The sequence below is a fragment of the Temnothorax curvispinosus genome, unplaced genomic scaffold (assembly GCF_003070985.1).
Source record: "Temnothorax curvispinosus isolate PA1 unplaced genomic scaffold, ASM307098v1 QBEX01004731.1, whole genome shotgun sequence".
In the NCBI taxonomy this organism is placed as follows: domain Eukaryota; kingdom Metazoa; phylum Arthropoda; class Insecta; order Hymenoptera; family Formicidae; genus Temnothorax; species Temnothorax curvispinosus.
In genome coordinates this window covers 326,447-337,610 of record NW_020214511.1, presented here as the reverse complement: position 1 = coordinate 337,610, position 11,164 = coordinate 326,447, and the positions used below count along the sequence as shown (strand labels likewise).

At 35.4% G+C, this 11,164-nt stretch overlaps 2 protein-coding genes across 3 annotated transcripts; both read right to left on the bottom strand.

Annotated features, from left to right (window-relative positions):
- Positions 1 to 817: 817 nt before the first annotated feature.
- LOC112453835 (argininosuccinate synthase) lies at positions 818 to 3,217 on the bottom strand. Its single transcript, XM_025014794.1, has 8 exons — positions 2,901 to 3,217; positions 2,760 to 2,828; positions 2,353 to 2,598; positions 1,990 to 2,135; positions 1,635 to 1,899; positions 1,427 to 1,565; positions 1,167 to 1,268; positions 818 to 1,038 (listed from the first exon to the last, which is right to left on the bottom strand). The coding sequence occupies exons 1-8, from the start codon at positions 3,006 to 3,008 to the stop codon at positions 875 to 877; spliced, it is 1,239 nt and encodes a 412-aa protein (XP_024870562.1). The 5' UTR covers positions 3,009 to 3,217; the 3' UTR covers positions 818 to 874.
- Positions 3,218 to 3,312: 95 nt separating this feature from the next.
- LOC112453834 (protein ROP) lies at positions 3,313 to 10,830 on the bottom strand. 2 transcript variants are annotated; one of them, XM_025014793.1, is made up of 11 exons: positions 10,749 to 10,830; positions 8,348 to 8,644; positions 7,626 to 7,729; positions 6,405 to 6,553; positions 6,066 to 6,281; positions 5,880 to 5,978; positions 5,588 to 5,795; positions 5,258 to 5,506; positions 4,975 to 5,162; positions 4,737 to 4,891; positions 3,313 to 4,626 (listed from the first exon to the last, which is right to left on the bottom strand). In XM_025014793.1, exons 1-11 carry the CDS (start codon positions 10,774 to 10,776, stop codon positions 4,565 to 4,567), a joined length of 1,755 nt encoding a protein of 584 aa, XP_024870561.1. In that variant the 5' UTR covers positions 10,777 to 10,830; the 3' UTR covers positions 3,313 to 4,564. The 2 variants fall into 2 exon arrangements, with proteins under 2 accessions (XP_024870561.1, XP_024870560.1); XM_025014792.1 differs by lacking the exon at positions 7,626 to 7,729 and adding an exon at positions 7,195 to 7,298.
- Between the last annotated feature and the right edge of the window lie 334 nt (positions 10,831 to 11,164).

Sequence of the window (11,164 nt, the reverse complement as noted above, 5' to 3'; positions counted from 1 at the left end):
GCAACTTTGATCGATTATACATATACATACATACACATATATATAAAAAAAAATATATATATATATATACACACATATACATATTTCTCTACTTATTTAACAACATCAATCTACAATATATATAGATTACCTGTCCTGTTATTAATCATCAGAAATAAAGGAAAATAACAGGTTCATTATGATATTTGAACTAACATTAACGTGCAGATGTGAATACAAGAGTTACTACAGGTTATTCATTGTATATGCATGAGGAATTAACTTTCCTAGTTTGTAATATTTTGCATGTTACATAATACATGTATGTAAAACGGAAAAATATGTGGAACAGAACGCGATTATAAGATATCTGTACAGAAAATCGCTATTTCGTATTTGGCAGTAGTTTCTTTTCCCTAAGTTTTGCTATGCCGAAAATAGTACAGATGCAAAAAAAAGATCACGCACTGTGTATTATACTATTAATATATATTTAAAAGGTATGGTACATTATATTATAATCTTCACGAGTATATGCTAAGGTAATTTTAAGGTTTAATTAATAACTAAAATGAAAAAAAAAAAAAACGATGTAGTGGTAGTGTTTTATTGCGAAACCTCCACCTCCTTCCTATTGCCGTTGCATGCGCGAAATCCGCAAAGCGATCGGATTTCTAGAAATGGATTTTGTCTAGAGTTAATTACGTTTTCTCACACGATTACTCTTCTTGCTGCGATACCTTGCAAACCTTTCAGAAACCGTTCAGTCGTTACGAAATATCGAATTATGTCTGAAGAACACGCATAGACGTTTAAGGCAAATAAAGTAGCATCGAGCTAACTGCATGCGTCTTTTATTGAATGAAACTTATAAAACTCGCAATAAAATCTTGATTCAAACATTGTATTGTTTATTGAAGCGATGAAACTCCTTCAGTCTCAGAGCCTGCGTGCGGATAAATCCAGTGGCGTCCGTCGGCTCGAAATCACCTTGCACGTCCATGGAAACGAGAGTCTGGTTATACAACGAGACCTCGCTCGATCTGGCGATCGCCATAGCTGTAAGAGGAAATGATATCCCTTTAATAACCATAGACATAAAAAATAGTCATGTTTATGCTAAGTATATGACACTGTCCAACGATAAATTTTGTGGTTCTAATTAAATTTCACGCAAATCTACCAACCCTTTCCCTTATACAGCTGCAGTCTCACTGTGCCGTTTACATATCTTTGCGAATGCTGGATGCATTCGCGTACGAAGTCGCATTCCGGCGAAAACCAAAAACCTGCAAAGCATTTTTTTTCATTAATTTAATCCACTTTGTTTAGAGATTATACTTTCACAGTTTTTATATTTTATCTTATAGTTTTATATATATATATATATATATATATATATATATATATATATATATATATATTGCGCTTTCGCGTATCTGACTACCGTTATAAACGTAATCCGACATCTTGTCCGTCAGATACGATTTGACCCTCAGAACCTCGCGATCCAAGATGAATACTTCGAGGTCTCGATGCGCGATCTTCAAAATGTTGACGCCCGGCGACTCGTAAATGCCTCGAGACTGAAATGTTTGGACAAATTGTCACAATTAATTTATGCGCTCGTACAGTTTATTTCATAAGAAATATACCTTCACTCCGATGTAACGATTTTCCACAATGTCTATCCGCCCGATACCGTGCGCACCACCGACCTCATTGAGATACTCGATTATTGCAAGAGGAACGTTGAACATTTTCCCATCTTTTAAACTCTTCACGTTAATCGGGTGTCCAGTCTTAAAAGTAATTTCAATTTCTTCCGCTTCCAAGGCGGAATCGGTTGGATCAACGGTCATTTTATAGAGCCCTTTCGGCGCTGGAACGGCAGGATTCTCTAATATCCCTGATTCGTAACTACAAATTAGGAATATGAGATTACTTATACCATTTTAATATTCTTTTCATGCTCTCTATAACAAGAATTAATACGGGCCCATATTATACCTAATGTGTACGAGATTAGCGTCAGTGCTCCACGGTTCCTTCGGCGTTGCTGAGATCGGAATTCCATTTTGTCGTGCGTACTTTATCAAGTCCGGTCTTCCTTGGAACTTCGTGTAAAATTCGACTTCTCTCCACGGAGCTAAAATCTTGATAATCTTTTATGTCATAACTAGCTTCTGATATAACTGTCATGTTCTAATACGATTGACTACATTTTTGTGCTTGTAAAACAAGAGTACGTTTCCGCGAGAATCAAGAATCTAAAAAGTAAATTTCTCTTATTTTTATCTTTCGGTCATGCTTTCGACTCCTTCGATATTTCTTATATTTTCTTCTATTTCTTGTAAAATAATTGATGAGTACCGTGATTCCAGGATACAGGCTGTAGCAACTCAACTCAAAGCGAACTTGATCATTTCCTTTTCCAGTTGCCCCGTGCGCGATGACATTGGCACCTTCAGCCTTTGCGACTTTTATTAAACCCTGGCTGATACATGGTCGTGCTGTGGCAGTGCCCAGAAGATATCTTCCCTCATACAACAAGCCACAAGCCACAGCAGGCCATACGTAAGAAGTTACGAATACTTCTCTAACATCGTCTATCACGACCTTGTAAATAATCGAATTTATTATATATTATGCAAATTTTTCAATGAAAGGCCGGAATTTGTTTGTTTCGTTATAAATATGAAATTTATTGCGTAAGGATATTTCTAATATCTTTATATCATTTTGTATTATAAAATGTTAGGCAAAAAGATAATTTTTACCTTGGCGGCACCAACTTTGAGCGCCTTGTCTCTAATTGCATCGAAATCCTCTTTTTGCCCGATGTTCGCCTAAACAAATCACAAATTCTTATGTCTACTTGCTGCAGAAAGGATTTACATAGTTATTACAAAATTTCTTACCACATAAGCGATGACTTGATATCCCTTTTCTTTTAACCACAACAATATGCAAGAGGTATCCAAACCACCGCTATACGCTAGAATTACTTTTCCTTTCGACTCTGACATTTTTTACAGCTCCGTTTTTCAACAGAAATTAGAAAACGTTAAATTAATGGAAAGAAGAGGACAGCTGGTAACAGTATTTACTAAAGTCCGCTGCGTTTCGGCTTTAAATGGAGTTAGTTTTGTTGACCTCGGATTACTGATAACCTTCGGAAACTCAAGCTGTAATCAGCGTATCAAGATATTTTTAAATAAATTTTCACATCTAAACAGATTTTTTTCTATTATATTTATCATATTCTATTATAATTTGTGTTTAATTGGCGTAGATGTGGTGGTGTAGTAATAATTAAAAGGAGACTCAAGATAGAGCGCATCATAGGCCTTTATAAGTAGAACACTGCTCAGACTATAATCTACATACATATATGTAACAGGATATACTTTATAAATATCGTTTAACTTTGTAATAATCTCTCCACTAGTAGATCGCAACATTTATTGACATCACATTAATAATTTTTATCGTTATTATTCATCAACAACCGTAAGCTTCTGGTTGAGAGAAAGCGCTTATTTATCACAATCGCGAGGCGGTTGCGATAATCTTGCGATACGTACATACATACATATTGGTATATTATATTTATATCTGTATTATATTCAACACAAAACTAGTCACTAATCGAATTTGTCAAAGAGAGCTGAACATTGTATATCGTGAATATTACATAATACATACTTATATGAATTACATTAAATGTAGCATCTGAATTGGCAATCGGTTAACTGAAGCGTAGAGTGTGTAAAACGCTAAAAGTACAGATAAATAAGTTAACAAAGGGAAAACAATTATATTCTCGGGCTGTATACATCTAGCGATTTTATTTTACATTCAATACTATTAATTAGTAGATTTAAGTAATAATAATATTGAATAAATAACTGTATCGCTCTTACATCGATGATACAGTTGAAAGGAATAAAGCGAAATACGACATGACATTTAGATTTGACATTTCTATTATAATAGAATTTTTTTTAGAAGCAGTAAAAGTATGCTCGACGAACGAAAACAATCTACATTTAAGATGTTAACTTGAACACGAGGGAAAGATAAAATATTATTAACAACGAGAAATATACAGAAATATCACGATTCTTCTCTATGACGCACATAGATCTTCACAAATTCCTTTTTATTACCGATAAAGAATAACGATCGCGAATATATCTCTAGAGCTTCGCTAAAGGCTCGATACCATTATACAGCTTCGTGCGATCTATATCAGTACTACCAAAGTGTCTCATACGATCTTTGATGATTACATGTATTCGCGCAGGCACTTGATAACTCGGTCTGATCAAGACTCTTCGTGCTCAATTAATACACGAATACTTTCATTGTTATTCAACTGACAACGGGACTTGCTTGATATTTCCGGAATGAGGCACCCTCGTTTAAAAAATTGACTCTGTGTTTGTTATTTAGTTAAATACTTTAATTTCATACTCGAGATCATTTATGGCTTCATAGCTGGTATTACTGATGGAATTGAAGCTAATGGCAAATTAGAAATTCAGGAATGTTATCTCTTCTGTTATAGATAAACGATCGTTTAGACGTGTAGTTTACTCAAGTCGTTTAGGAATGACTTCGGTGTAATTATATGGGATGAACCTACAACAATACGTAAATATTTCATAATCAGTGAATAGATTTTCAATCGTATTTTGACAAAAAATTATTTTTCCATATTTAAATGGAAGTTGGATATAAAAAATTCTTACCAATTATGACTTCCCAATTTTTTAATGCGTTCGTTACTTCGTATGCACATCGTATTTCAGAGTAGCACACTCCACCAACTATAAAAACGATCAAACGAGGAACGTTTTTGATGGTCTGTTGACCTTTGTCTTTGTGCCAGTGGCCATATCGTGCGCTGCAAGTTTACATAAATATTTTCAGAAACCAAATAACACAACAAAAGATTTAGACAAAGAGAAAAATATTATTACTATATACCTGGTTGGTGCATGATATCCTGAACTGGCTGCACGTCCGGCAAGGAATGGAAAATGTTTGGTTTCAAGTTTATCCTCGATGGAATCCTCCATAACGTCCTTGATAACTGGAGTCCAACGGCTCATTTGGTAGGTTTGCTCCGTAATTCTTTCTTTACGTGGTACGGTATATAATTTTTTGCGATTGCTCTGTAAAATGGCATTGCAAATAACAAAATTAAATCACCGTTTAAAATGTTATTAAAAACCCAATATAAAGTATAATTTGCAACTTTTTAACTTACATCTACAACAACATTGATCCCGAGATTTGCCATATTGACGATAGTCTGTTTATCATCAACAGATATTTGGGCATGATGAACCAAACGGTTAAGATTCTCATCGGTGATACCGTTTTTGCTGATAACATATAAAGCTATAATACGTAATTTATCCAAATGATTCACAGTCTGATCAAGTAAAATCGGTGTGATATTCCTCATATGATCTTTAATACGTTCACCTTCTGCATCGGTACCCATGGCTAAGTCCTAAAACACGGCCGAAATACTTGTAACTAAAAAAATATCTTTACTAACTGGATTATGGGTATTGATTACAATATTACATACTTGCTCCACTTTACAAAGCTTATCTACATTTCCTTGATAGCGTTTCATGCAATCTTCGGCTAATTGTAAATGTGTGGCATATTTGCTCAGTTCTTTTTGATATTGCGGCATCTTTTTGATCATCTGCGACAAGTCTCGCATACTCTGCTTATCACCTTGCGGCATTCTTTTTGATTCTGTAAACTTTTTCAAATTTTTAGTCACGTTCCTGAAAAATAACGTTTTATTGTTACAATATTCTTTTTATGGTTATTAATCTTTTAGAAAATTTGAGACTTATATTTATACGTACTGAGATACTACGGCAATATGTTGATGCCTGAGTTCTACCCATAAATCATCATTTTCATCCAACAATACTTCTTTTTCCTGACCTGCTGTTGCCTCAAACCTGTTTAATATTAATATGGCATTTAAGTCTTGCTTTAAATTTTTATTTGCAATAAAGTCATTTTAAATTTATAATGACTTTACTTACTTGTAGACATCATTATCAATGTCCAGCAAGTCATATGCCATGGCTTGCAGTGTAAGTTCATGTAACAGAGGTGAGACGCAATCAAATCCTCTATCTAGAATCAATAATTGAGAACGTGCTTTCTCAGGTCCTTCTCCCATTGTTGGTTCATCAGCTTTGTATGCGTCTAGCTTCTGCTGCACCATTTGAGCGAGTTCAACATTGCGATCAAAGTCACTACAATACATATTAATATTTATTTCATGTTATCAATGATTACGTAATTATATTCTTAAATCAACAAGGAGAGAAGTAACAAGTTATTAATATTTTTACGTCGCATTTAAAGATCGAAATTACCTGCGATATCTAACTGATGGATATTCTCCAAGAGTGGCACAGAGTGTCGCGATTTGTTCGGCAATACGCTCCATATTAGCTGATCTCAAATTAAAGAAGGAGGGGTTGTAAAAGCAAGCGAAAGTTTCACGTGAGTCCAACGAGAAGACCTAAGAAGACGGCAGATTTAGTTTTGGGATATTCTCATCACAACAAAAAATGCGAATTTTATTGCAAAATTTTATACTTGAAGCAAAATAAATAAGCATGCTAATTGACTTTTCGACTTCCATGCTGATTTTCTAGACATAAGCTCTCAAGTGGGGCGAATGACTCGCACCGAGTAAATAAGTTATTATATCTTCTTGAAAATTGTATATATATTATGTATTTATTTATCTCAAATAAAAGCTTATAGCTTAAAAATGAATAATAAAAATCCACAAACATTATCAAAATTGTCTAGCAAAATTATTTAAAAAAAATCATTTCTGAGGCGAATGATTCGCCCCGCTTGGAAGTCGAAAAGTTGAACTTCGAAAATAATGGGCTATGTGGATAATTCGATTAGTGATCACATTACAAGCATGTACAACACATAGATATTTTTTTGTCGAAAGGAAAAATGATGTGAAGAAGATTTTCCTCAACAAGAAGTTTATCGCCTGGTCTATTGCAATCTAAAATTAACTGATAATCCGGAAAAAAGAAGAGAAATCTCTTAAACTCATGAATGCTCAAAGACTGAAAACAAATTTCGCGCTCTAGAGCTACAACTAGCGTCTATTAATTTCGTCTGCTTAATCGTCACCTGACATTCGTACGGCAGGAATGCGATGTTGATCTCTTTGAGGGTTTTAATCTTTTTAGCGGCAAGAGACTTGCAGATTTCATTGAACAGCTCCTCCTGGCATACTGGCATCAATTGCAAGCATGAATGCATTCTGATTATTAGTATGTGCTTGTTCATAAGTCATGTGAAAGGCTCAGGATGGACTGGATAGATTGGATGAGAGGATAACGTTGTATTAATATCGTGTCCCGATTGACATCCGGTTGATCCGTGCGACTAAATTTACGTGAGGCCGAGAAGTGAACGTAGAACGCGTGAATAAACAATTGTTTTACAATGTGTATACGTGTCTCTCTTTCTCTATGTATGTGTGTGTATATGCCCATCACCATCACCACGAAGGACGAAACGATTAAACATTTTTCTTTTCATAATGTTCGTTGCTTTACCTGCTCTTCGTATGGTATGAAAGCGATGTTGATCTCTTTTAGTGTCTTTATGTGCTTAGCTACCAGCGAGTGACACAATTCTTTGAACAAGTCGTCAGGGCATGCTGCAAAGAGATATACTGAGTATGTCGAACCACGAGAAATTTAAAAAAAAAAAAGATCAAACCGACTAATCTTGTACGATTGTTCTTCTCAAAACATCAGAATTTTTTAACTTATATTTAATGATAGAATCAATAGACCCGCATCGTTACGCTGTATTTTGATGGTTACATTCGCATAGAAACCTGCTGTGAGTGAGTAGGATGAATAGGGATTTAATTCGATGAATGTCGAATAACTTTAGCAAAATATTTAAGATGCTTGATAACATCATTACTTAATATATATTTAAAATATAGTAAGAGTTAAATATTAAAAATGATTAATATCGGCAATAGCTAAAATATCTTTCGTTATATTTAGATTTGAGTAAATATTAATTTAATTTCATATTAAGTTATATTGAAGTAATTTGCGCATACTGTAAATTGTAAAATTACGATCAATAATTCTATATTCATTAAGAATTACTTCTAAAAAAACATCTACATTTCTTTCAGTTATTTTTGTATTTTACTTCGATAGATATTCTACGAAATATTGGATAGTTTGGATTCGTCGTTGGAAAAGGGAGATATCCTTAAAACGAGAATAGAGAATCAATTGTGACAAATATGTACCTTCCGTGAAGTACACGTGGGCGACTTTGTAAGTGGTTCTTGTCGGGTTACTGAAATCTTCGATCAATTTCTGCACCGACGAATTACAAGGCGTGATGAGGTAAATGGCCTCCATCGTCGGCAGAGGTTCGCGCTTCTTATTGATATCCTCTACCAGAGTGATACCCTGAGCGCTGATATCGTGCATCTTGCAGCAGGCAGACACCATTCTCATGGCGAGCTGATCCACCACCAAGATCCGCCATTCTGTTGACCCTGTTGACTTCTTCTTTTGCTTGATCACCTCGTTCATAATCTCTGCGACGTGAGAGAATTAATTACTCAAATGATCAATTCTTAGAGAAATGTGAGCTTATATACTGTATTCTCTCTATCCGAAGGTAGGATAATAACTTCATCTTGAGCAACAAGGCAAGAACTAAGTAATTGAAACGACTATTAATTTTACATCCCGCGGTATTTAGAATATAAAATTTGAATTAGTGAATTTTATAAGCTGTATTTTTCTCTAACAGAAAATTATAAGATGTATTTCTTTACTGTAACTACATATAAAAGTGTGTGTGTATGTGTGTGTGATATCATAATACATAATAGAAGAGAAATCAATACTTTGGTAATTATATATTCCTCTCGCATGGAATACATATTGCGTGTTCCGTTTGTAAATCGAATAAATAGATATTAAAAAAAAAAAATATCTTCATAAAGATAAGTATTGCAGCTATCGACGTGCTAGTTTTCAAGTAAGATTTTTTAATTAAAATAATATAATCAGATTGCAAATCAAAAATGAACTTGTAATTTTCTTTCAACATCATTTTATTCAAGAAATCGTTGGGGAAAAAAATCAGAAATCAGGGGAAATTAATCGTAATGCTAACGACAATGACCAAGCGCCATTAACTTCATACGAGTCATTGACAGCGCGATGATTGATAAATAATTAACAATGCTGTGACGGACTAGGAAGTCCTTTGACGTTCCAACACGTATATTGATCGTCTTTACAGATGACGTCACTGCGTACAGGCACGTATCAACGAAGTGGCAAGCCCCGTTTTTTTATATTCTCTCAAGTGAAACAATCGGCTATTTATAGGTGTACGAGACGCGCAAAAAAATCTTCCTTAATCCATAGTTCAGAACAGCAAACTTCGTGGCCTTCGACGTTGTTAACGATGGAAAAAAGACTTTCGTCGGATCATTTTATTTAAAAAACAAACGAGGTTTACACGAAAATAAGATAAGAATTAGTTATTTTCTGAAATAATTGTGTAAATAATAGACAAATAAAAAATATAAGCAATATTGTGCTGTAGCAGCTGTAGATATTGCGTCTATCAAGTAAGTTTGTTTTACGGAATTCTGCGATATATATCGACAATATAAATTATAAAATAATAATTCAATTTAATATTTTCACGTTTTCAAAAATTAAATATAGATATAACATAAAATAATGTTATATGGTACATTGATTTGTATATTTGTTTTGCAAATGCCAATACGTTTAGAAACGCAATAGCGAATAAAAATGGACATCGAGTTTCATTTACGCTTCTTCGGCAAAATATCTTGAAATCGATACGGTCTGAAAAGTGCTCTGAAAAAGCAACAGTTATTTCGAGGAAGCTGCGCCGTAGAACTGCGATCGAAAACATCAGGCAGCGCTCATTGCCGAATGAATATTTCGCGTGCGGATTTTTAGTAAAATGAGCACGATAAAGCAAATGTAACTGAGGTTTTTTTTCTCCAAATCTTTCATTGACGAGATTAATCATGCGCGCCTACGAATAATCGTTGCGAAAATATTCGCGAAGATTCCCACGAAAGTGTTTTCCATATTTTCCACGGTTATCCCTCGATATTCGTCGATCGTATCCTGGCAAATGCCGGGAGTTAAAACCTGCAAACCAGCAACTGAGAATCAATAATAATACTGATAAAAGGCTTTCTTGATATCGTAGGCGGGAATGATTTTTGTGTTTAGGCGCGATAATCGACACGCGACGATTGACGTCGTTGAAGGTGCATCCTTCGTACTCGTGTCATCGAGGCTCGAATTAGTCGATGTCGATGGTTTACCGATTGCGAGGTGTACCGAATTCTCGCGAGACGCGACAGAGATCGGAGATATTTTTCGCCGAGCATGCTCCCGCTGCGCTCGGCGTAGAGACGTTTGACATTTCTCCGTCGCCCAGCCGTCGCCGATGAAATCATCGGGGGAGGAGGCGCGTACGCCCAATCGAGATTGATCTCTCAACGTGACCGCGAGATCGGCAGGCGCGAGATCGACGCGATCGAGACGTCGCGCGAGTCGCCTGACGATGTCGCGCAACGATGTTTACAAATAGATTCTAATGACGTACGAAATTAACGCTTTTTTTACGCTACTCACTTTGACCGACTTGTGCCTTGAGCGCCATTTTGCAGGACTGACTGTCGGCTCGTTCGCCAGATGGCGACGCGAGCGGCGCGATGTTGTGCGCAGTGATAATCTCACGAGTATCACGCGAAGTTGGCCGAGGGTCCACTTTGGTTCACTTCGATCGGCACCTGCGCGATACGGCCGCGCCTCCGCAGCCTCCGCTTCGTGTATTTCCAGATAGCACTAATCATTTCTATGAAAATGTTCTATGAAAAATCTTCAAATATATTATCACAAATATAATTATCATCAATTAAATTTTGAATCTTCCACTAGCATTACAAGGAAAAAAGATCTATTGCTACCTATGATGTACAGAACAATAAATTTCAAAAAAAATTTTATAACTTCTTTGAAGTTATTTCATCTGTTGCCAATTGATCTAA

Excerpts from the sequence above, each read along its gene's own strand:
- LOC112453835 (XM_025014794.1), bottom strand. The coding sequence starts at position 3,008 with ATGTCAGAGTCGAAAGGAAAAGTAATTCTAGCGTATAGCGGTGGTTTG. Across the intron at positions 2,599-2,759 it reads TCAAAGTTGGTGCCGCCAAG|GTCGTGATAGACGATGTTAG; the intron begins GTAAAAATTATC and ends ATTATTTACAAG. Across the intron at positions 1,269-1,426 it reads GTCGGATTACGTTTATAACG|GTTTTTGGTTTTCGCCGGAA; the intron begins GTAGTCAGATAC and ends AATGCTTTGCAG.
- LOC112453834 (XM_025014793.1), bottom strand. The coding sequence starts at position 10,776 with ATGGCGCTCAAGGCACAAGTCGGTCAAA. Across the intron at positions 5,507-5,587 it reads AGCTTTGTAAAGTGGAGCAA|GACTTAGCCATGGGTACCGA; the intron begins GTATGTAATATT and ends GCCGTGTTTTAG. Across the intron at positions 4,892-4,974 it reads GGATATCATGCACCAACCAG|CGCACGATATGGCCACTGGC; the intron begins GTATATAGTAAT and ends GTAAACTTGCAG.